The sequence below is a fragment of the Narcine bancroftii genome, chromosome 2 (genome assembly GCF_036971445.1).
Source record: "Narcine bancroftii isolate sNarBan1 chromosome 2, sNarBan1.hap1, whole genome shotgun sequence".
Lineage (NCBI taxonomy): Eukaryota > Metazoa > Chordata > Chondrichthyes > Torpediniformes > Narcinidae > Narcine > Narcine bancroftii.
In genome coordinates this window covers 197,261,411-197,286,645 of record NC_091470.1, presented here as the reverse complement: position 1 = coordinate 197,286,645, position 25,235 = coordinate 197,261,411, and the positions used below count along the sequence as shown (strand labels likewise).

The 25,235-nt window shown below is 48.9% G+C and overlaps 2 protein-coding genes across 5 annotated transcripts in view; one reads left to right on the top strand and one right to left on the bottom strand.

Moving 5' to 3' along the window:
* LOC138754928 (retinal guanylyl cyclase 1-like) overlaps positions 1 to 15,315 on the top strand; it is a 92,066-nt gene extending 76,751 nt beyond the window's left edge. For both annotated transcript variants that reach the window (XR_011351960.1, XR_011351959.1), the window contains one exon: positions 12,368 to 15,315. The gene's annotated coding sequence lies outside the window, so the exon portion shown is untranslated. The remainder of the gene's footprint in view (positions 1 to 12,367) is intronic.
* LOC138754930 (mucin-2-like) lies at positions 2,605 to 21,797 on the bottom strand. Of its 3 annotated transcripts, XM_069919957.1 has the most exons (7): positions 21,472 to 21,748; positions 12,341 to 12,479; positions 10,493 to 10,578; positions 9,320 to 9,392; positions 8,340 to 8,497; positions 6,967 to 7,236; positions 2,605 to 6,445 (listed from the first exon to the last, which is right to left on the bottom strand). In XM_069919957.1, the coding sequence occupies exons 1-7, from the start codon at positions 21,731 to 21,733 to the stop codon at positions 6,381 to 6,383; spliced, it is 1,053 nt and encodes a 350-aa protein (XP_069776058.1). In that variant the 5' UTR covers positions 21,734 to 21,748; the 3' UTR covers positions 2,605 to 6,380. The 3 variants fall into 3 exon arrangements, with proteins under 3 accessions (XP_069776058.1, XP_069776056.1, XP_069776057.1); XM_069919955.1 differs by having other exon boundaries at positions 8,340 to 9,392; XM_069919956.1 differs by lacking the exon at positions 6,967 to 7,236 and having other exon boundaries at positions 8,340 to 9,392; positions 21,472 to 21,797.
* Between the last annotated feature and the right edge of the window lie 3,438 nt (positions 21,798 to 25,235).

Below are 25,235 nucleotides of genomic sequence, written 5' to 3'. Positions count from 1 at the left end.
CTCATTGAAACATTCTGAATGAAGAAAGGTGTGGACAGAGTAGGCGTAGAAACATTGTTTCCCCACGGTGGGAGAGTCTAGGACAAGAGGGCACAACTTCAGGATTGGTGTTCGCTGGGAGCAGAGACGCGGAGAAATTTCTTCAGCTAGAGAGCGGTGAATCTGTGGAATTTGTTGCCACAGGTGGTTGTGGAGGCCGGGTCACTGGGTGGATTTAAGGCAAAGATTGACATGTTCTTGATTAGCCAGGGCATCGAAGGCTATGGGGAGAAGGCCGGGCAGTGGGGCTGAGCGGTAGAATGGATCCAATCGTGATTGGATGGTGGGGCAGACTCAATGGGCTTGAATGGCTTATTTCTGCACTACTATGGTCTTGAACAAAAAAATCTGCAGATGCTGTGATTGTAGTTTAATGCACAAATGTACTGGAGAAGCTCAACAGATCACACAGCATTCTTTATGCAGCAAAGATACAGAGCCAACGTTTTGGGCCTGAGCCCTTCGTCAAGACATGAGCAAAAATCTGGCAGACACCTGAATAAAACAGGTGGGCAAGGGGCAGAGGTACTAACAGGTAGGAGGTTGCAGGTGGATACAGGTGGGAGGGTAGAAGCGAAAGAAGCTGGAGAAGTGATAGGCAAAAGGGGCAGCTCTCTGAAGGGAGAGGGAGAGGATGTGGGGGGGAGGGGGAAGGGGGGATTTGGGGGGGGAGAGGGGAATGTGGGGAGAGAGGGGAATGTGGTGTGGAGGGGGAGAGAAGGGGGATGTGGTGGGGGGGGGGGTGAAGAGGGGGGATGTTAACTGAAACTGGAGAAGTGACCAGATGGAACCAGAGGTGTTTTTCCTCCAATTTGTGGGTGGCCTCGATTTGGCAAAGCAAGAGGCCGTGGACAGAAACAGCGGCTCGGAACTATAACGGCTGGCCACTGGGAGCTCCCAGTGGCTATTGCAGTAGAGAGACCGAAGGTCGAGGCTGGGGAACATTCACCGAGGGCTGCAGCTTCGATTCACAGCTCCACAGCAGTTGCGCCTCACCCCCCTCACCTCAAAGCGGAGGGAGGTCAGTGCGAACCGAGCCAGAGGAGGGGATGGATCCCAGGTCACCGGCACTGTGAGTCAGCCTGCTCGCCCACTCAGTTCCCTTTGAACAAGTTGTGGCCGAGGTCCAGAGCTCGACAGCTGCTTTCTGCATCTTAAACCTGTGGGGACGGGACAGCAAGTTTCAAGTACGTGATATCTATTTTGTTCAGCAAATTTTCTGCAGTCTGTGAATTTCTTCAGGGATTGTGGGTTTGGCATTGAGGCTGGGATCGGTGCGGTGAGAGTGAAGGGCAAGGCGTTCCGAGAGGGTGCGATGACAGTGAGGGGTGGTGAAGTCGAGGCGGTTGTCAGCCATGTGTTCCGAAGGGATGAGGTGCTCCATTTGCGCCCACACCTCCTTCCTCCACCAAAACAGACCTTCCGAGTGAAGCAACGATCTGCAGGGATCGTCCGGTGCCCCCATTGCAGCGGAGAGACGGGGAAGATCGCTTTGTTTGAGCCCCCACCCCGCGCTCTGTCCGCCGCAACAGCGCGGATCTCCCGGTGGCCGCCCATTTCAATTCACCGGCCCATTCCCTCGCTGACATGTCTGTCCACGGTGCGCTACCGGACTGAGACCACCTGCAAATTGGAGAAACCGCACCTCATCTTCCGTCTGGGACCCCTCCAAACATCGACTTCTTTGGTTTCTGTTTAAACCCCCTCCCCCCCCCCAACACCCCGCCGTCTCTCTTTCCCCCATCCCTATTTCTCCATTTTTCTCTTTCCCTTTTCCACAGGCGCCCAGTTCCGGGAAATTATTCTGTGTGAAAAGATTAAAACGGGAATAAAGGACTCATTCTCATTCTGGCATTTTACTTCCTCCATCCCTAGTTACTTCCACAGATTGCCTGCAGTCTAAACTGAACTGCAGGCGATCCGTGAACAGCGGGGCTAATGAATAAGACGTCCAGCCTCCTTAAATACCGCACTTCAGGTCTTTTGTCTGAACTCACAGTGTGATGGCTATTTGGAGTTTTGGCTGTCCCTGTGTAAACGGCTATTGGGAGTTTTGGCTCTCCCTGTGTAAATGGCTTTTTGGAATTTTGGCTGTGTAAATGGCCACTCCCAGAAGGTAGGGAGACACTTCAGAACAGAAAAATCATGTAACTATATCTGTCTCCTTTCCTCTCTTTCCTGTTCCCCCCCCCCCCAGCTCTATCTCTTTTCCCCCAGCTCCACCATTCACAGAGCCACCCCCGATCATCTCACTTTCCCCCTCTCCAGTTCTCCTATCCATGTCCAATGGACATTCTTGTCTGTGAGTTTGTGCACCTCCCCTGCCCACTCTTCTCCCCAACCCTACCTATTCATTCAATCACCCCAATGTTATCCACTCATACCTTGAAGAAGGGGGTCAGACACGAAGTGTCGGTAATATATCTGTTTCTTATGGACGCTACGAGACTAGCTGAGTTCTTCCACATTCCACTAGGTCGGTGGATTTCTACTTGGGCTGACCCTTTTTAGGAGGTTCAGGTAAACCCTGCTTTACAAATATGCACTTATATGAAGAAACCCGTATTCGCTTTTATGAAGAAATTATAATGGGGTTTCGCTTTTACGAAAATTGTCTCCAATAGCAGTCAACAGGTCTTCGCTTTACAAATTTTCGGTTTACGAATGGTTTCTCAGGAACGCTCCACCTTCCTAGAGCTGGGTATAGTTGAACTTGGTTGTCATGGGAGAGGAAATTGAAATGGGGAAAGGACAATGATGACTGGTGCATGGAGAAAGAGGAGAGAGGGGTAATGCAGTGGATTCCAGTCATCTAGCCCACCAGACTGTGGAGTCACTGGTAAATCCCCCAGACTAATCAATGTTCCACTTCATCAATATCCAGCTGTTCAGGGGTTCTTAATTTGTTCCAGATTCCAACATCATATTATTTTTGGATGCTGTACAAGAGCACTGAGAGATTTCCTGTAAACATGCAGAGTTTTGTGCAGTCATGGGAATCGTTAAAAGGAGACAGGGTCCCTGGGAATGTAAAGGAAGACGGGGTCCCGGCAGCGTAAAGGGGGACTGGGTCCAGGAGAGCATAAAGGGAGATGGGGTCCCAGGGAAAGTAAAGGGAGATGGGGTCCCAGCGGCGTAAAGGGAGACGGGGTCCAGGAGAGCGTAAAGGGAGATGGGGTCCCAGGGAATGTAAAGGGAGATGGGGTCCCGGCGGCGTAAAGGGACCTAGGGTCCAGGAGAGCGTAAAGGGAGATGGGGTCCCAGGGAATGTAAAGGGAGATGGGGTCCTGGCAGCGTAAAGGGACCTAGGGTCCAGGAGAGCGTAAAGGGAGATGGGGTCCCAGGGAATGTAAAGGGAGATGGGGTCCCGGCGGCGTAAAGGGAGCCGGGGTCCCGGGGACACAAAGCAAGCCAGGGCCAGGGTCCCAGGGAGCGGAAAGGGAGAAGAGGACCAAGGGATTTTATGGGGAGTGAGGTAGGTACCCTTTTGTACCCCTTCTTGTACCACAGTAAGGTGTTTTTGAATTGTTATAGGAACCAGTGCTGGGAATACCACACCATCTTGAACACAGTGTGATCCTAGAAACCCCTGTGGCAAAGTCAGGGCCCAACGACCCTAGCTCCAAGGGGATGGAGTATGAGGGGGGTGTCTGATTCTGGAGGTGGACGTACGAGGGTGGTTGGGGTGAGGGGAGAGCTGGAATCCAGAAGGGAGAGGGGCATGAATGCAGGGGTTATGAGGCGGTCCCATGGGGCTGGATATCCAGGCCTTGTCAGTGGAGAAGAATCAAGGAACTTCCCAGAGACCTGTCACCCAGAAGTCGTTGAGAGCAGCCCACCAAATGGGCTGGTGCTAGCCAGAGAGGAGAGAGTTGGAGGTGGTGGGGTGCAGATAGATTGCACCTTCACCCCTGCTGGGTCCTGATCCTAGAGCTCTTGTCCTTCCCCCATAGAGTAGGGTGCAGCTGGGTCCGGATCCTAGTCCTTCCCCCATAGAGTAGGGTGCAGCTGGGTCCGGATCCTAGTCCTTCCCCCATAGAGTAGGATGCAGCTGCCCCTAGACCGGGATTCGGATCTGGAGCTCGGTCTGCCGATAATTTGAACTGGAATCTGTGTGGCCGCAGAGGCTGTGGGAGCCCTGGAGGCGAATCCATGGTCACTCTGAGTGGGGAGTGGGGGGGGGGTCTCTTCTTTTTCTCTGACTGTAAGAGGCGCTTCAGGCCATTTCTGTCAATGGCAAATCCATCTGCCTTCAGGCACCAAAGCAAATTCCATGTAATATTGCTCAGTCATTATTACATGAATCTTGAATCTTCCACTCCACGGGTTAGAGCAGCCACTCTCAACTGCTGGCCTCCTGGGGCTCACAGTACATTTAAGGGGCATGAACTGAAATCATAAAATATTTTTTATCTACTCGGTAGAAGTACGGAAGAAACCAATAGATCTTGACGGCTGAGAGGAGTGAAACACAAAAGTCTGCCGGCGCTGTGACTGTAGAGGAACTCAGCTCCCAAAGGAGGGAATGATATATTAGCGACATTTCGGGCCTGAGCCCTTCTTCAAGGTAGAAGAACTGGAAGGTGTCAGATTAAAGAGACTGAAGAATGGCCAGGGGGAGGAGTCCAGTCCAGCAAAAGGTGTTAATTGTATATGATAAGAGGAGAGATGAGAATTGATTTTGACTCCGTGAAAGGAGACAGAAGGAAAGGCGTGGGGTGGGGGGAGAGAGAAGGAGAATGTGAGTGAATTGGGGGAAGGGAGAGAGAGTGAATTAGGGTGAGAGAGAAAGTGAGTTGGGGAGAGAGAAAAGAGTGAGTTAGAGTTAGAGAGTGTTGGGGAGAGAAAGAGTGAGGGAGTTAGCGTGAGAGCGAGGTAGGGGGATAGTGTTGGGGAGAGAGAGTGAGTTAGGAAGAGAGAGAAAGGGGAGAGAAAGAGAGGGAGCTTGGGAAAAAGTGGGTGATTTGGGGGGTTGAGGGACAGAGTTGAGGAGAGAAAGAGTGAGAGAGTTCAGGGAAGAAAGAGGGAGAGCTGGGGGAAAGACGACAGGGGGAAGAAAGGGGGGGGGATGTTTAATGGAAACCGGAAAAGTCGAGGTTGATACCATGTGCATGGAGGGATTGGACGGTGCTTCACTAGGGAGGGGGATCCCAAAAACTTTGAGCAGAGTCCTAAGGGGGTCATAGCCAAAGATTCTTTTTAAAAAAACGGTTGAGAATTGCTGGGTTAGGAGATTGGGAGAATGGGGTGTGTTGTGGGGCACAATTGTCCTTCTCACCACCCCGAGGCTGTTGGTCTGGTAAAAGTACAAAAATATGCTTTTATTAAGTTTGTTACAGGGTTCCTTAGTGCACTTGTCCAGACTGAGCTTCCTGACTAAGCATGCAAAAAGGTTCTCCTCGACACGGGAGAGGTGCTACTATCCAAATATGAGAGCAAAGTCCCTTTTCTGACATGCTGAATGTCCTTTGATGTCAACACCTGGGACCCCCTTCGAGAGATGGGTTCGGGACGGAGAAGGTGGATCCTCTTCCCTTCTCTGCCTCCCTCAAGGGGTGGTGAATCTTCAGGACGCTGGTTCACTGTCCGGGGCTTCAAATCCACCCGCCATCTTGCCAGGGTTTCCTCTGGGTTGCTCCAGACTCCTCCCACTCTTCAAATTCATGTGGGGTTTGAGCGGCATTGGCTCATTGAGCCAAAAGTGTGTATGTGCCGTAACTTTAAATATTTTTCTTTAATAAGTTAAAATTTTTAAAAATATTTTTGGGGGGCACCAGATCGCAGTCGATGGGGTTAGTGCAGGGACAGTTATACAAGTTGTTGAAGGGCAGGTTATTTTTTTCCCTCTCTCACAGACACACAGTGTCTTTGCAAATTTCTACCCCAAATTCAACTGGTGGCTTTGAGAGAAGCAGCAGATGTGGGGCAATCACAGTTAAAGGTGATTGGGAAAGGTCACAGCCGCTGAGAGGTAGGGGATAGTCTCAAGGGGTTGAATAATCTCCCAACTCTGCTGGAGCAGTAAATGCAACCAGGCTTTTTCCAATGAGGCGAGGTGAGATACAAACCAGAGGACACAGGTTAAGGGTGAAAGGGGAGAAGTTTAGGGGGAATTTCTTCACACAGAGAGCATGGTGGGGGTGTGGAATGAGCTGAAGTGGTGAATGCGGCCTCGATTTTAACATTTAAAAAGGATTTGGTCAGGTCCGCAGATGGGAGGGATGTGGACTGGATGCAGGCCAGTGGGACCAAGCAGAATAATAGTTCGGCACAGCCTAGAAGAGGCTAAGCTCCTGCTTCTGTGTTGTAATGTTCTATACTGTGGGTGCCCGGAATGGAGGTCAGACCAAGGTGATACTCTCTGGGACCAGTTCTCTCTCGGTGTTGACTGCATCCCTCAGAGGGCCTGAAAAACACAAATGGCTATGTTCCACTTACACAATCAGATCTCCACACGCGGCTGAAGAATCCATGGGGCAGGGGTCGCTGTCACGAGTTATCTTCCATATGGAAGTGAGGTCACTGACGAGTGTACAGTTCCCATCTCCGTATCCCTGGACCAGACCACACTGGGAGCACCATGCATGGTTCCCATCTCCTTATCCCTAATCAGACCACACTGGGCACAGTTCCCATCTCAGTATCCCTGGGATAAAGGAATTGTCTTTTAGGAGCAGGTTGGACCCTTTTGAAAGGTCTGAGGGGTGAATATCAGGGTGGCTGCCAGACAGAGCTCTCCCCTCGTGGGAGGGGTTGGATCCAGAACCCAGTTCCACAGCAAGGTATCGCCCCATCACTACGTGAAGGAGGTTTCTCTGAGCTTTGGGAATGGATGGAATTCTCTCTCCTGGAGCCCCATGGAGGAGAGGCGAGGGCGGAGATTGGCAGGAGAGTTGGGGATGAGAGGGGACAGGCAGGTGAAGTTACCTTGGAACAGTGCAAGGGGTTGAATCATCACTCTTGTGTCTTGCAGGGAGGGTGGGTCCTTTCCCTTCATCTTGCAGTCAAAGTACACCAGGATGGCGAGAAGCAGGCCACCAGTGGCCAGTGTTGCAGCAATAACCACCTCATGAGAGGTTCTCTTGGCGACTGGCGCCCTTCTCTCCTCCATCTCTTTCATTGGTTCGAGCTCTGCTCCCCCCTCTCCATCGGAGTGCCCCAGGGGGACAGTGGCAGCCAGGTGTCGGACCCTGCTCCCTGCAACCAGTGGAAGAGAAATGACCATCAGGTCATGGATGCTCAGCCTCGTGGGAGCGGGCTCCACACTCCCTCCCCCCCCACCTCTCTGCGGAGCTTCTTTCCACTTCCTGGCTGTGTTTCTTACATCCCCTTCCCTCATCCAATCAAAGAGTGGGTCATCTCCCCAGGAATGGCCCTCTCCCTGCCCTTTATCCAGTCTCATTTTGGCCATGGCTCCCTTAGGACTCTGCCCAACATTTATGGACCCCCTTCCCCATGAACCATAGAATGCTACAGCACAGAAAACAGGCCATTCAGTCTTTCTAGTCTGTGCTGAAATATTCCGCTAGTCCCACTGAACCTAACCCTCCAGACCTCTGCCGTCCATGTATCTATCCAGTTTATTCTTAAAACATGAGAGTGAGTCTGTATTTACCATGTCAGATGGCAGCTCGTTCCACATTCCCACCCCTCTCTGAGTGAAGAAGTTCCCCCTAAACCTTTCCCCTTTCACCCTAAAGCCATGTCCTCTTGGATTTATTTTCCCTAATCTGAGGGGAAAGAGCCGACTCACATTGACTCTGTCTATACCCCTCGTAATTTTGTAAACCTCGATCAAATCTCCCCTCATTCTTCTACGCTCCAAGGAATAAAGTCCCAACCTGTTTGTTCTTTCCCTGTAGCTCAACTCCTGAAGACCCAGCAACATTCTAGTAAAAGTCAAGTGAAGCTGTCACGTATAGTTCTGTACTTCTACCGACTAAATATTTTATGATTTCAGTCTGTGGAACCCTCTTAAATGTACTGTAGCCCCAGTGGGGGGGGGGGGGGGGGAAGTTGTATTACCCCTGTTGAGAATGGTTGGATGGTCATAGAATTCCACCACATGGATACAGACCCTACAGCCCAACTTACCCACGACTAAAATGTCCCACCCCCCACTGGTCCCACCTACCTGCGTTTGGTCCCACATCCCTCTAAACCTGTTCTATCCATGGATCTGTCCACATGTCCCACCTACACTGGTCCCACCTGCCTGCATTTGGCCCCACATCCCTCTAAACATGTCCTGTCCATGGATCCACCACCCCCACAATTGCATCCTGTACTTTGATTCATACCTGCTTTTGGGATATATCCAGAATTTACTTTCTCCTTCTGTGCCTTGCGAGAGGGTCCATGTGTTGAGCGAGCAGCCATCTTGGGAAGGTTAGTGGTGGAAGGATCATCTGTTGAATGTCCCGATATATTTGGAAGAATGGTTGCTTGAGGATCATTTCTGGAATGAAGGGCCAAAGTGGGAGAATTTGTGGAATGAACCGCTATGCTTTGATGGGAGGTAGTGAAAGGATCTGTGGACATGTCAGGAAGGTTAGCAGTATAAGGATCTGTGGAATAATCAGCCATCTTGGGAAGGGCCATGGAGGGAGGATCATCCACATTTGGAAGGATGGTTGGATGAGGATATTTTGTAGAATGAACACCCACGCTGGGTAGAGCAATGGTGGAAGGTAGTGTGGAAATAATGGCCATATTGGAAAGGGCAGTGGTGGAAGGCAGTGTGAGATTGACAGCCAAGTTGGGAAGGGCAGTGGTGGAAGATGGTGTGAAATTAATGGCCATGTTGGGAAGGGCAGAGGTGGAAGGTGATGTGGGGTTGATGGGCATGTTGGGAAGGGCAGTGGTGGAAGGTGGTGTGGAATTAATGGCCATGTTGGGAAGGGCAGTGGTGGAAGGTGGTGTGGAATTAACAGCCATTTTGGGAAAGGCAGTGGTGGAAGGTGGTGTGGAATTAATGGCCATATTGGGAAGGGCATTGGTGGAAGGTGGTGTGAGATTGACAGCCATGTTGGGAAAGGCAGTGGTGGAAGGTGGTGTGGAATTAATGGCCATGTTGGGAAGGGCAGTGGTGGAAGATGGTGTGGAATTTACAGCCATGTTGGGAAGGGCAGTGGTGGAAGGTGGTGTGGAATTAATGGCCATGTTGGGAAGGGCAGTGGTGGAAGGTTCTGGGGGATTGACAGCCATGTTGGGAAAGGTGGTAGTGGAAGGAATGATCATGTTGGCAACTTTGCTTGTCAGGTAGTTCTGTGGTTTGGACCTTGAACCTCCAGATGATGAACCCTTTCTCTTTCTATGTAAGGCCTTCTTCCACGGCCTGAATTTCCCTGCACCTATTTGGCAAAAAGTTTCACCCTTAGTTCCACGAAGCTGGTCAGAGTGCACTGGGCCGAATGGCCCCTTCCCCTGTATTAGCTGCACACACCATCAACCCCACCCCTGCTTGTGTTGCCCGCCCACAACTCATACCTAACCCTTAATTGTTACTCCTCAACACCCCTCCCATGGCACAGAGTTCCCTCACCGCCCTTCCCACAACACGGAGCTCCCTCCCTTCCCCTCCCACAGCACCACACAGCCCTCCGGGGGGTCACTGTGTGGAGGTCGAGAGTTGGAAATGATCAGCGCGTTAGACAGTGTCTGCAGAGATGTTAATGATCAGAACTGGGTCCAAGGGAGAGGGGGAGGGCATTGAGGAGGTAAGGGAATTGGGGGCACAGGGGGGCACATATGCAGATGGAGTTATTTGAGAGTGTTCTAGCGTAGATAAAATCCCACACTCAACTGGAGGGAGAACTAACTCTTTTATCAGGTAGGGTTCACGAATAGGCTTCAGATGGTATATACGGGTCCCCGGGGAGGGGGATGGCCCAGGAGGCGGGACCAGTCATCAGTACAGGACAACTCCAGTGAATCCCAGTTTACTACAAGTGTAGCATAGTTGACAGCTGGAACTGACCCTCCTGAAGGAGGTGAATGAAGAGAGACAGAGAGTACAGCAGATGCCAGGAACCTGAGACAAAGGGAGCAGAAGCCAATCATCCAAGAAACCGGGTGGAGGTGAGATCCTTTGACAGACAGGAAAGGTAGGGTATCTGAGTTTGTGGAATCCATTGCTGTAATGTGCCTGGTTTGTGGATGTGCCGCGGGGCTCGGAAGATTGATTGGCAGGAGATAAAATTAAGGAGGCAGGCAACTCGGAGTTCAGGGCCTTCCTTGGGGGGCAGGACACCCATTGGCCTGGCAATAGAGGTCGAAGGTACTTGTATGATGAAAGTCTGCAGACACTGTGATTGTGGCAATGCTGGAGGAGCTCAACCTGTCTCGTAGCGTCCACAGGAGGTAAAGCTGGCGTTTCAGCCCTGTTCTCTGACAATAAATCTGAACTTGGAACTGTTGTGACAAGTTGTATGCAGGGGAGTAAAACTCTTACGTTTTTTGTCGATGAACTCCTTAAGTTTATTCACCCACTCCTTCCTGGGATCACCACAGCGAAGTGCCTGGCTCCTGGTGAAAAATCTGGAATGTCGGCAAAGCACAGGAGGTCAGAAACAGGAGGGGGACATTCGCTCCCTCTACCCAAGGTCAGCTCTCCCTGGTCTTCTGGGTCCACACCCGCCAATCCAGCAGCTCCATCGTGCCTTACAGGTGTTCCTCAACTTACGATGGGGTTACGATCTGAGCAAACCCATTGCAAGTCTGAAAAAACATACATCGAAGAAGAACACCACACCTTCCATTTTTTATAATTGAATTTTGAATACCCTTATTCCACACTAAAAAAAAATTCCATTAACGTACACAGCTGAAAGCACACTGGGCATAGTTGAGTCAGCATCATGAGAGAGTAGGCTGTTCGATATCCTTGTGTGATGCTGCCATCGCCCAGCATCGCGAGGGAGCAGCGCACCGCATATCGCAAGTGCAGCGAGAGATCAGAAATCGAAAGTACAGGTTCAGCCGTCATAACTTTGAAAAATTGTTAAGTTGGACCCTCTTAAGTCGGGGTGGGGGGTGTAAGGTAAAAACATCATGAGTTGGGACCAGAGAAGGAGTCACCCAGTACTAAGGAGTAACAGGAATGCAGGTGTCACCTTGTACGCTCAAGATAAGTTTGGCAATAACAAGCTGATGAGCAGCAGACTAACAGAGAAGGGTAGCAACAGCTTATTCATTGGACAATGTAATGGTATGATAATTTACTAAGTGCATGTCCTGAGGTATAAAAAAAACGCCACTTGCTGATATTGGGAGAATGCGCCTTCTCCAACTAACACTGTTAGTTGCAAGTGTTACAATCCGGTAATAAAGAACCTTGATTTCGACTCAGTCTAGTGTCTGACTCACTCATTCTCGAACAAAGCAGACCTAACAGGGGGGCACCTGTATTCATTGTAACATCACAACTCCTCTACTCAGGGCTTTGATTTACGGAGGGCAATGTGCCAATAAACACATCAACAACTTCATGAGGGGGGCGCAGACCATGCCGGGTGACACCAAAATGATGGTTTATAAAAGTTCTGTGCAGTGTTTCAGCAGAAATTTATTATTTTTTAATTTAAAATTTTTCATGCTGTTCATTATAACACCAAAAACACTTTTCGTCAGCCTCGCTGACTTGTATCAATGTCCCTTTGAGGCTAAAACTCGATGCTCATTTACTTTTTGAACCTTCTAGTGCGCTCCAGTCAGAGCTGTTATTATGACCCAATGACAACAAGGCTTCAAATCACGTGGTTCCGTGTCCAGGCGCTCATCAGCAAGCGCTGTTGTTTTTGTTGCTGCAGGGTGTTTTTACATCGCTGCTTTTGTCAAGTGTTCTGGGGTTTCAGCCACAATATTGCAGCCGTTAGTGTTTGTAAACTGAGATCGATAATGTTTTGGAGAATGAAGTCGTAATATATTGTGATTTAAAGGTGTAATTTTAATTTTGCTGGTTGTTTATCTCACTACTGTTGCCGTTACATTCGGTGATCTACGGGAAACACGGGTAACATTAGTACAAAAAAAACATTACTAAGAATTCTGCATGGTCTGGTATGGGAGGAGGTCCATGGGGGGGGGTCGGTGACACCATGAGTTACTGCACTGGGTGGCATCAACCCTCGTGACACCACTGGCTGTAAAAAACGCCCCCCCCCACCTTGTTTCTCGATCTTTTTTTTTAAATCTTTTTATTTTTCACACCATAAATCACATTAGCCATGATATACACTATTTCTTTTTCACACATATACAGTGACTTTTGTTTCTCGATCTTTATGACGGGAACACTCACAGGACTGCTTGTCTGTTGTTGCCGCAGGTTACAGTCGGAGCGTAATCCTGAAAATGGAAGAACATTTTCGGCAGGATTTCATTGCTGAATCTCTGGCAGCACGAGGCAACTTTGCTTGATTGCTTGTCGGCCACGACGACTGCAAGAGAGAAGTGGGAGAAGCTGCGTTAATTAGATCTCTGCGTCAGCTCTTCCGGCTACACCCAGTCCCTCCCTCCGTCTCAGTCCAAAACCGTCTTGAGCCACCAAATCCTTTGGAACAGCCATTCTCAAGAAGGGCTGCACCATTTCAAGATTGTTTTTTAAATAATTTTTTTTAAATTCAAATTTAAACGTACAGCTATGGGTGCTGCCCAATTACACCCAAATGACCTACAACCCCCCCCCCCCCCCCCCGCCCGGTATGTTTTTGAACAGTGGGAGAAAACCCCACCCAGGGAAAACCCACGCAGATACGGGGGAGAATGTACAAACTCCTTGAACCTCCCACCGTTCGAAACGTACAGGGGATTGCTGGTCAATTGGGTGTAATTAGGCTGGTGGGCCGAAGGGGTCTGTTACTATGCTGTATGTCTAAAAAGAAAGTCTCCGACTCCAGTACCACTGAACCTCCCGAGGGTTCTGGGCACCAGGTGTGAGCCTCACCTGATGTGCTCCTGCTGAATTCAAGTCGCCAGCAGGAGCACGTTAATATAGGCTCTGGTAGCAGTGGCCTTGTAAACCAGGGGTCATGAGTTTGTTCCTCGCTGGGGCCTCATCTCTGTGAGGGGCCCTGGACAAAGTGGCCTCAACTGAGTCACCGTCTCGAGGTTCCAGTGTCTGCGGTTCTGCCGTTTCTCTTAGAGACTCATGTTAGATGAAGCTAGAATTGGTGAAATGGCGTGGACTGTTCAGGACATTGGAAGGGACAAGGGACAGTGTGGTCATGCATTGGCAAATGTCCACAACATGAAGTCACCAGGACGATAATGCAAGGAGGAAGTGAACAATAATAGAGAAATCAAATATAGAACACTACTACTTTTTTCGGGGGGTTTATTGAACCAGACATAGGGAGATTTTCTGTAACTGTGCCACAGTTTGAGGCCTTCTCTACAGCGTTGGCTAGAAGAGCCATCTTACTCGAATGAAAAGGCTCTCGGCCTCCAACAGTGATTCACTGGTTTTCTCATATTATGTCCTGTTCAAGTTCAGGAAAACAATTAGATACCGTCGGTGAAATCGGAAGATACACGGCGACCTTTTATGCCTTATTTTCATCTGATGTGAATGTTTTTAAACGTGATTAGATGTACTCAGTTTTCCAGATGAGATATAGTCTTGCCTTTGGTTTTTGGTTCACGGGTTGAAATATACGTAACCCCTCAGGATAAGCTGCTCACGTGTTTTTCTTTTTAGTTAGAAGCACAGAACTTTACACCACAGAAAGAACAGGCCATTTGACCCTTCTGGTCAATGCCGACCAATAAAACTAGCTAGTCCCACTGACCTGTTTTCATTCCATAACCCTCCAGGCCTCTCCCAGCCACGTACTGATCCAATTTACTTTTAAGACTCACGGCTGAATCTGCCTTCACCACATCAGATGGCAGCTCATTCCACTCTCCCACCACTCCCTGAGTGAAGAACTTTCCCCTAATGTTCCCTTTTCGGCCTAAAGCTGTGACTTCTCGTAATGATCTCACCCAATCTAAGTGTGATGTGCCGTAGACGTGGATCAGCCAGGGCTTTTATTAACAGATTCTCATCCACCATTAAACTGGCCAGTGGGAAAGCATCTGTTGTAGCAGTCGGGTGGAGTGTCTCTACAGCCATAGCCGTTAGCAAGTAGTTAGTATGATACATGTGCCCCTCCCCAATTACATCATCACAAAGTGGAAACATCCTACTCTATTCCCATAATCGTATAAACCTCGATCAAGTCTCCCCTCATTCTTCTTTACTCCAAGGAGTATAGTCCCTAACCTATATATAACCATATAACAATTACAGTACAGGCCATCTCGGCCCCTCTAGTCCGCACCAATTCAAGGGAACTCCACTAGCCCCACCGACCTGCTCCCGGTCCATAACCCTTCAACCCCCACATCCCAACCTTCTCTTAAATGACAGAATTGACCCTGCTGCGACCACCTCATTCCACTCCACCACCCCTCTCTGGGTGAAGAAGCTCCCTCTAAACCTTTTCCCCCTAACCCTTAACTCATGCACCCTTGTTCCAATCTCACCTCCCCTCAAGGGGAAGAGCTTATTCACATCTACTCTGTCTAACCCCCTCATAATTTTAAATGCCTCCATCAAATCCCCCCCTCAACCTTCTACGTCTCAGTCTCAGTGTGTTTGAGAAAGAGACACACAGAGATTACTTGACACTGTTACAGCCAGCAGAAGTTGCTGGGACTGGAACAGGACAAGCTGGCAAGCTTTTGGAAGACAGTCTGGTCGAAGCCCTTGTGGTTCATGCAAGAGGAGAGGACTGGCTGTCTAATGCTTCACTTAGAATAAGGGAGACAGAAAGGAACTCTGTGGTGACCTGAAAGAAAAAGGTTATCATTTGGAGAACCCTGAGGTGGGGGGGGGGGGGCAAGTTTCGTCAGCAAGACACTGAGGTGAATGATGGAAATAAATCAGTTGTAGGTGTCCTGGAACAACACATCTCTCTCTCTGAAAACTGACAAGAACCTTCCTGAGTGATAACCATTTACCTTTTGAGCACCAAAGCCTGGTGAACTTTATACATGTTCAATTCTGTACACAGTATAAGAATTGGCTGCAACCAGTGAACTTGGAGGAGTGAGAAGTGAGATTGGACCGTGAAACCAAAGAACTTTTCTGTACTCACACACACATTACATACACGTGTGCTTAGAATTAGAAGGGGGTTAAGTTAGGTAAAGCAAGTTAATAGTGATAAGTTAAAGTTTAATTCTGTTTTCACGTTTACAGAAAATTAAAAGCAACTTTTGTTTAAGTAACCATTTGTCTTAGTGAATATCTATTGCTGCTGGGTTTTGGGGTCCTCTGGGCTCGTAAGAGTCCCAACACCAATCCCCGAGGCACACCACTCTCCACTGTGAGAAACAACCATCCACCACCACTCTCTCCACCAAGCCAATTTCAAATCCAGTTTGCAACCTCTCTATGTATAACTAGACCTTCTAAACTAACCTTTCATGTGGAACCTTGTCAAAGGCCTTGACTAAAGTCCATGTAGACAACATCCACCGCCTATCCTTCATCAACGTTCTTGGTAACCTCCTTGAAAAACTCTACAAGATTTGTTAAACACGACCTACCACACACAAATCCATGCTGACTCTTCGTAATCAGCTGACGACGGTCCAAATAATGATATATTCTGTCTCTCAGAAATCCTTCAAATAACATACTTATACTGGCGTCAGGCTTACTGGCCTATAATTGCCTGGTTTACTCTTGGAGCCCCTCTCAAACAGAGTTGGTTAGCTCGGGGCAGGGGTGGGTGGGGGGGGGAGGTGGTTCTTGTATATATACACATAATATTAGAAGACATCAAAGAGCATGTCTTCATCCAAAGCAGTGGAGGGGACCGAGTTTATACTGTTTGAGTCTTAACTTGATATATACAAATGTGATAATGTATCTTCAGATTCATTCCCTTTTCTTCGTTGAACTGTATTTATTATAAAAAAAGATTTAAAAAGTAAGAACATTACAGCACAGTACAGACCCTTCGACCCACAATGTTGTGCTGACCTATATTAACCTATATACTAAGGTGGCGCGATTGGCCCCGGCGTTCGAATCCCATGTTGTCTGTAAGGAGTCTGTACGTTCTCCCCTGTGTCTGCGTGGGTTTTCCCCGGGGGGGGGCTCCAGTTTCCTCCCACCCTTCAAAAATGTACCGGGGTTGCTGGTTAATCAGGTGTAACTGGGCGATGCGGGCGGGTGGGCAACTTGGTGTTTGTTTAGTGGGTTTAAGACAGAGATTGATAGGATCTCGCTCAGCCGGGGGCATCGCGAGTTACGGGGAGAAGGCCAGGCCGTGGGGCTGAGCAGGGAAAGTGGATCAGCTCATCATTGAATGGCAGGGAATACTCGATGGGCTGAATGGCCTATTTCTTGTGGTCTTCGTGAATAAATGGTAATAAAGGTGCTCCAAATACACCCACATGGCCCATCAACCTACTGGGCAGCCTATCCTGAGAATTTATTAGTTAAAAGGTAATTATCTGATCTTCAACAAAGAGAAAGGAACTAAAATTAAATCTACCCCCAAGGTCAGCAAGTCTCTTTGAATTTAGCAGAAGTATCAAACGCACGATTCCCAATTTCCTCTAAACTTCAACATGACACAATTTGAGAGAGCCATCTAACCATTTCCAGCATGGAAGCAGGCCAGTTCGGCCCTACTAGTCCCATGCTGAATATCATCTCCCACCTAGTCCTACTGACCTGCATTCATCCCCCTCCCGTCTATAGACCTTTCCTTGAATGTTAACATCGATCTCGCTTCTACCATCACTGGCGGGAGTTTGTTCCACACCCCCACCCCCAACCCCCAACCCTCTGCGTGAAGAAATTCCCCCTAAACTTTTCCCCTTTTACTCTCAATCCATGCCCTATGGTTTGAATCTCACCCACTCTCAGTGGAAAAAGCCTGTCCATGTTGACTCTATCTGTTCCCCTTAGAATTTTGAATATCAATTCACCCCTCAGCCTTCTACCCTCCAGGGAATAAAGTCCCGGCCTGCTCAACCATTCCCTGTAACTCAAACTCCGGCAACATTCTCGTAAACCTCCTCTGCCCTCTCTCTGTACTGTTTATATCCTTCCTGTGACCAAAACTGCACACAGTATTCCAAATTTGGCCTCACTAATGCCTTATACAACTTCAACATAACATCCCAACTCCTGTACTCGATACTCTGATTTATGAAAGCCAACATACTAAATGCCTTCTTCACCACCCTAATCCACATGTGATTCAACTTTCAAAGAATTATGTACCAGGACTCCTAAATCCCTTTGTTCCACAGCACTCCTCAATTGTCTACCATTGGGTGAGTAAATATGTGGATGATACAAAGATGGGGGGAGTTGTGGATAGCGAGGAGGGTTTTCGTGGACTACAGAAGGATTTGGACTGTTTGAAAAGGTGGGCTGAAAGGTGGCAGATGGAGTTTAATGTAGATAAGTATGAAGTGCTCCATTTTGGGAAGAATAACCAAAATAGGACATATGCAGTGAAGGGGAGGGCATTGAGGAACAGAGGGATCTTGGAATAGCGGTTCAGCATTCTTTGAAGGTGGATTCCCATGTAGATAGGGTGGGGAAGAAGGCTTTTGGAACGGTGGCCTTTATAAATCATAGCATAGAATATAGGAGCTGGGAGGTGATGTTGAGACTGTTCAAGGCATTGGTGATACTAAGTTTGGAATATTGTGTGCAGTTCTGGTCTCCAAATTAGAGGAAGGATATCAATAAGGTAGAGAGGGTGCAGAGAAGATTTACTAAAATGTCACCTGGATTGCAGTATCTGGAATACAGAGAAAGATTGGGTCTACTGGGACTTTATTCGTTGGAGCGTAGAAGGTTGAGGGGGGATTTTATAGAGATATTTAAAATTATGACGGGGATAGATAGAATAGATGTGAATAGGCTCTTCCCCTTGAGGGGAGGTGAGATTGGAATGAGGGGTCATGTGTTAAGGGTTAGGGGGCAAAAGTTTAGAGGGAGCTTCTTCACTCAGAGAGGGGGTGGCTGAATGGAATGACCTTCCGGAAGAGATGGTTGTGGCAGGGTCAATTCTGTCACTTAAGAGGAGGTTGGATGAGTGCATGGATGCGAGGGGGTTGGAGGGTTATGGGCAGGGAGCAGGTCGGTGGAACTAGTGAAGTTTCACGTAAATCGGTGCGGACGAGAAGGGCTGAATGGCCTGTTTCAGTACTGTAATTGTTATTTCTTCTTTTCTCTTCTTTTCTTCTTTGGCTTGGCTTCGCGGATGAAGATTTATGGAGGGGTAAATGTCCACGTCAGCTGCAGGCTCGTTTGTGGCTGACAAGTCCGATGCGGGACAGGCAGGCACAATTGCAGCGGTAGCAAGGGAAAATTGGTGGGTTGGGGTTGGGTGTTGGGTTTTTCCTCCTTTGTCTTTTGTCAATGAGGTGGGCTCTGCAGTCTTCTTCAAAGGAGGTTGCTGCCTGCCGAACTGTGAGGCGCCAAGATGCACGGTTTGAGGCGATATCAGCCCACTGGCGGTGGTCAATGTGGCAGGCACCAAGAGATTTCTTTAGGCAGTCCTTGTACCTCTTCTTTGGTGCACCTCTGACACGATGGCCAGTGGAGAGCTCGCCATAGAACACGATCTTGGGAAGGCGATGGTCCTCCATTCTGGAGACGTGACCTACCCAGCGCAGTTTGATCTTCAGCAGGGTGGATTCGATGCTGTCGGCCTCTGCCATCTCGAGTACTTCGATGTTAGGGATGAAGTCGCTCCAATGAATGTTGAGGATGGAGCGGAGACAACGCCGGTGGTTACATTTAATGAGTATGTCCTATTTTAATTAGTCCGACCAAATTGTAGTGCCTCACATTTATCAGGATTAAACACCATCTGCCATCTCTCAGCCCACTCTTCTAACTGGCCTACATTTCACTGCAAGCTTTGAAAACCTTCCTCACTATCCACAACACCAGCAATCTTCATATCATCTACATACTTACTAATCCAATTTACCACTCTATTATCTAGATCATTAATATATATGACAAACAGCAGTGGACCCAGTGCCCATCCCTGAACCACTCCACTCGACACCGGCCTCCAATTCGACAAACAATTCTCCACCACTACTCTCCGAGTCAAAGTCAATGGATTAGAATCTTTCCATTTAAATAAAATCGCTTTTCCAGCCAACAGTGAAGGAAAGGCTGCAGCCCAATGTGTGGCAGCAGGAACTTGCCCCCAAAAAGAGCCATCAATGGGCTTGGGGTTGCAAACTCCAGTAGAGCTGACAAAGTATTAAAAAATATCAATCTACACCTCTCCAACATCAGGCACAACCATAACGTCCCAGTTAGAGAGGCCACTTCTGATTGACATCTGATGGCTAACGTTAGAAGAAATACGGGGCCAATTTGCCTTTCGACAGATGAGCCCAATGCACCACTTTAAACTGAATCAAATAAAAATGAACTCATATTGAAATCGGATGTGCCCACACGGACTCCGAAATTGCTTTAGAACAGCAGTAAAGACTTGGAGTTTCAGCACAAAGGCTTTCGGAGACGGAGCTTCAAAATCATCTCTTCAGAATCTAGTAATGGATTGGGTTTTCACACACACACACACACACACACACACACACACACACATATATATACACACACACACACTTACAGACACACACACTCGCACACAAAACCAGTCACATACACATGCACTCACAGACACACACTTATAGACACACACACACACACACACACACACACACACACACACACCTATTTGTGCATAGTTAAGCATCAAGTAAGAAGTGTTACGTTAAATATTCCAGTACAATTACTGCAACACAATGTTCCATCACATTATTAATAATTAATAACCAAAATTATTGATTTTGAAAATACCATTGTCTTGGTTATTCTCACTGCTGTTGATTTAGTTTATAACACACTCACACTCACACAGACACACACACACACACAAAACCAATCTCACACACACACAAAACCAGTCACATACACATGCATCCACAGACTCACAGAGAGAGAGAGACACACACAACCAATCACTCACACAACCAATCATACATAACTCACAAATGCACACACACACATCTATACATCTATTTGTGCATAGTGGGGGTTAAGTTAAGCATCAAGTAAGAAGTGTTGTTAAATGTTCCAGTACAATTACTGTAACACTGACAACTCACAGACACACACACACAGACACACTCACACACACACATATACACACAAACTTACAGACACACACACACTCGCACACAAAACCAGTCACACACACACGCACCCACAGACATACAGACACGCACACACACAGACATACACACACTTACAGACACACACTCGCACACAAAACCAGTCACACACACACGCACCCACAGACACACACACATATACACACACAGACACACACACACTTACAGACACACACACTCTCACACAAAACCAATCACACACACACACCCACAGACTCACAGAGAGAGAGAGATGTACACACACTCGCACACAAAACCAGTCACACACACACACACCCACAGACACACATATACACACACACACTTACAGACACACACACTTGCACACAAAACCAGTCACACACACACATATACACACACACAGACACACATATACACAGACACACACTCACACACAAAACCAGTCACACACACATGCACCTACAGACGCACACACATATATACACACACATATACACACAGACACACATATACACACACACTTACAGACACACACACACTTGCACACAAAACCAGTCACACACACATGCACCCACAGACATACAGACACACACACACAGACACACACACACTTACAGACACACACACTCGCACACAAAACCAGTCACACACACACATATACACACACAGTCACACACACACTTACAGACACACACACTCGCACACAAAACAAGTCACACACACACACACCCACAGACACACACACACATACACACACATATACACACACACAGACACACATATACACACACACACACTTACAGACACACGCACACTTGCACACAAAACCATTCACACATACACACACCCACAGATGCACACACACACATATACACACACAGACACACATATACACACACACTTACAGACACAGACACACACTCGCACACAAAACCAGTCACACAGACATGCACCCACAGACATACAGGCACACACACAGACACACACACACTTTCACATAAAATCAGTCACACACACACAGACACACATATACACACACACACTTACAGACACAATCACACACTCACACACAAAACCAGTCACACACACATGCACCCACAGACACACACACACTTACAGACACACACACACTCGCACACAAAACCAGTCACACACGCACACAAAATCAGTCTCACCCTCACTCACCCAGTGCTGTAACCAAGAGTTGGGCCATTAGGACTGTAAGCAATTGTTGGAGGCCATGGTCCATGCTCATGTGGAATAGTCTCTCCCAGGAGGAGGGTGGATCAGTGTCCGACACCTTCAATAATTCAGCATGATCTGAATGTTGAGCCACAAGATCACGAGGCTTATGCTTCCTGTTTGCAGGAAATGACAGGGTTCCATCAAAATGTGGGACTTTCTCAGGAGGACGGACCAACAAGTTTCTTAAAGTGACAGCAAACATAATATATAGGTCAGCACAGTGCAGACCATTCGGCCATCAATGATGTGCTGACCCATATATTCCCTAAAAAACCCCATTAAAACCTCCCTACCCCGTAACCCTCTACTTTCCTTCCATCCATGTGTCCAAGGATCTCTTAAATGCCCCTAATGTTCCAGCTTCCACCTCCATTCGAGGCCCCCACAACTCTTGTGTAAAAAAAAACTTCCTCCTGACGTCACCCCTAAACTTCCCTTTCCTTCACTTTGTATGGACGTCCCCTGGTATTCGCTGATCCTGCCCGAGGAAACAGGCACTGGCTGTCCACCCTGTCTACGCCTCTCTTAATCTTGTAGACCTCTATCGTCTACTCTCATCCTTCTACGCTCCAAAGAGAAAAGTCTCAGCTCTGCTAGCCTTGCCTCATGAGGCTTGTTTCCCATTTCAGGCAACATCCTGGTGGTTCTCATCTGCCCCCTCTCCACAGCTTCCACATGCTTCCTGTGATGAGGTAATCAGAACTGAACATAATATTCTAAGTATTGGTCTCACCAGAGATTTGTAGAGTTGGAACATGATCTCTTGACTCCTGAACTCAATCCCTCGACTAATGAAGCCCAGGGACCCATAGACCTTCTTAACTATCCTATCAACCTGTGCAGCGACCTTGAGGGATGTATGAATTTCGACCCCAAGGTCCCTCTGTTCATCCACACTCTTAAGTAACTGACCATAAACCCTGTATTCAGCCTTCTGGTTTGTCCTTCCAAAATCCATCACCTCACACTTGACTGGGATTGAACTCCATCTGCCCAATTCTGCATCCTGTCTATTTCCTCTTGTAACTTACGATAACCTTCAGCTCCATCCACATCTCCAACCTTCATGTCATCAGCACACTTACTGACCCGTCCTCCCGCCTTTTCATCTGGGTCAATAAAGGAGCAACATTCCTGATGTCTCGTTCCAAACCCCCCGCCCCCCCCCCCCATACCGAAAATCAGTGGAGAATGAGACCCCTCAAGACGTTCGAAGCAGACTTTTCATGAGCTGGTCAAACTCTCTGGTTAACTGTTAAAAGTGGAAGTTCCCGATCAGAGCTTGAGTGAAAAGAGAAATGAAAAGTGAAGCTCTTTCTCGGGAATTTCCACGTCGGAGTTTCATCGTCCACATGCCATCCCTGAGATAGCCATCAGGCAGAGGTCAGCATGGAACGTACTGCAGACACTGAGGGCTCGATGGATGTGGTGGGGCGGTTCCCTGAGCAGACCACCCAGATCACCAGGGCTCACAAACAAACACCAGGACTTGGCCCTGGCTGGTGGCGAGTGGAGCCCTTCTTGACCAATTGGAGCAGCACGCTGCCCTTGAGACGACTGCCATGGGGGACACTCACCCACCTCTCTGCTGAACGCAGACTCGCTGAGAGCACTCGGGGGCCCTTGCCACACAGTTCATCACCCAGCGGAGGTGGGACAAATCTACAGTCTATTCCCAGGGTCCGATTCAGTGAAAGACAGCCCGGAGCCTGTTGGCCTCTCAGCATGCGGAGAGGTCGCCAGGGGAGGGCCGCAGGGGCGCGCGCTGAGGCTCGCGAGGGCGCTATGGGGGGAAGGACCATGGTCTAGATTCTGTCTGTCCCCGGACACTGAGGGGAAGCCCCTAAATCCACAGGGGGTGGGGGTGACAACAGAGTGTCATGGTAACGGGGGTGCAGAGGGAACAAATAAAATAATTTCTCTTTGTAAATAACTTATGCAAAATAAAGTCTATTTTAAGTTTACAAAAATTTTGTCTTCCTGAGCTGATGTTGGGTGTGGATCAGGAATTAGAGCGGAGATAATAATCTGAACATCTGTGGCTGGACTGAGTCTCCCCGCACATGGCCGTGTTGAGGGAACGTCCCGCTGAGTGAGGGAGCTTCCTCTTTGCAGGAGGGAGAGCCCCGTGCAGTGAGAATGGGCGGGTGAGGGAGCCCCGTGTGGTGGGAGGTGCAGGTGAGGGAGCTCCATGCAGTGGGAGGGGCGGGTGAGGGAGCTCTGTGTGGTGGGAGGGGCGGTAAGGGAGCACTTGGGGAGGGGTAATGAGGAGGGAGCTCCACACTGTGGGAGGGGGAGTGAGGGAGCTTCACACTGTGGGAGGGACAGTGAGGAGGGAGCTTTGCACTGGGGGAGGGGCAATGAGGAGGGAGCTCCAAATAGTGGGAGGGCCAGTGAGGGAGATCCGTACTGGGGGAGGGGCGGTGAAGAGTGAGCACCTCACTGTGAGAAGGGCTTAGGAGGGATCTCAACATTGTGGAAGGGTGAGTGAGGGAGCTCCACACTGGGAGGGGGAGTGAAGGAGCTCCACACTGTTGAGGGGGAGTGAGGGAGATCCACACTGGGAGGTGGAGTGAGGGAGATCCACCCTGTGGGAGGGATGGTGAGGAGGGAGCTCTGCACTGGGGAGGGGCAATGAGGAGGGAGCTCCAAACAGTGGGAGGGCCAGTGAGGGAGCTTGGTACTAGGGGAGTGGCGAAGAGGGAGCTCCTCACTGTGGGAGGGGTTAGGAGGGAGCCCCACACTGTGGGGGGGGGGGGTGAGGGAGCCCTGCACTGTGGGATGGATGGTGGGGAGGGAGCTTTGCACTGGGGAGGGGTCATGAGCAGGGAGCTCTGCACTGTGAGAAGTCACGATCCGCACCGCCGGGAAGACGGAGAAAGATAAATGATTTAAACGCCTGAAACGGGATTTGAATGGAAAGGAGGTTTTGTGAATGTGAGAGAGTACGGGGGCAGACTCCTTGTTCAGAAGTCCTTGTGAGTAAAACTGCTGTCTCCAACTACAGTAGTTTGCCCAGGTGAATTTACTCCACCGCAGAATGACGATCTTTCGCCTAATTTGCTTGTTAAAAGTTTAACGTCGGTAATTGCACCGCAGGTTCGTCGCCGATCAGCTCAGCGGGTCGGTTGTTGATGTCGTCTCGAAGGCCTTGCCTTCAAGGAGTTCGGGAGGCTTTGGCGGATGGCCAGGGAGCCATTTCGCGATTTCTGTTTATCGCTCTGCAATCTCATTTTCCGGATAAAGGACTCATGTCTCGACATGGGGAATACGGGATGGCGTCCTCTGAGTTAGCGCGATTTCAGTCAACATGAGACTTGCCCTCTCCTGTTCTGGACAATTATTTTATACAGTGGTCTAGTTTGTTTGCCTTTCGTCGATATCCCAAACCTGCCTTCCGAAAGGTCAGGGCCCAGCAGGAATCGCACTGGCCCAGCGACTTCAACAACCCCCGTGGCCAGGAATTCTTTCACATCCACTGGAAGGTGAGAATGTGGTCATGAGAGAGAACAAAAAGAAAATTAGGGGAAATTAAAGAAAGAGAGAGTTGGGGAAACAGAGAGAGAGAAGGAGAGAGAGATTGGGGAAACAGAGAGAGGGAGAGAGAGATTGGGGAAACAGAGAGAGAGAGAGAAAGAGAGAGAGAGAGAGAGAGAGAGAGAGAGAGAGGGAGAAGGCCATAAGCTTGGGGGTTGGTTGAAGAG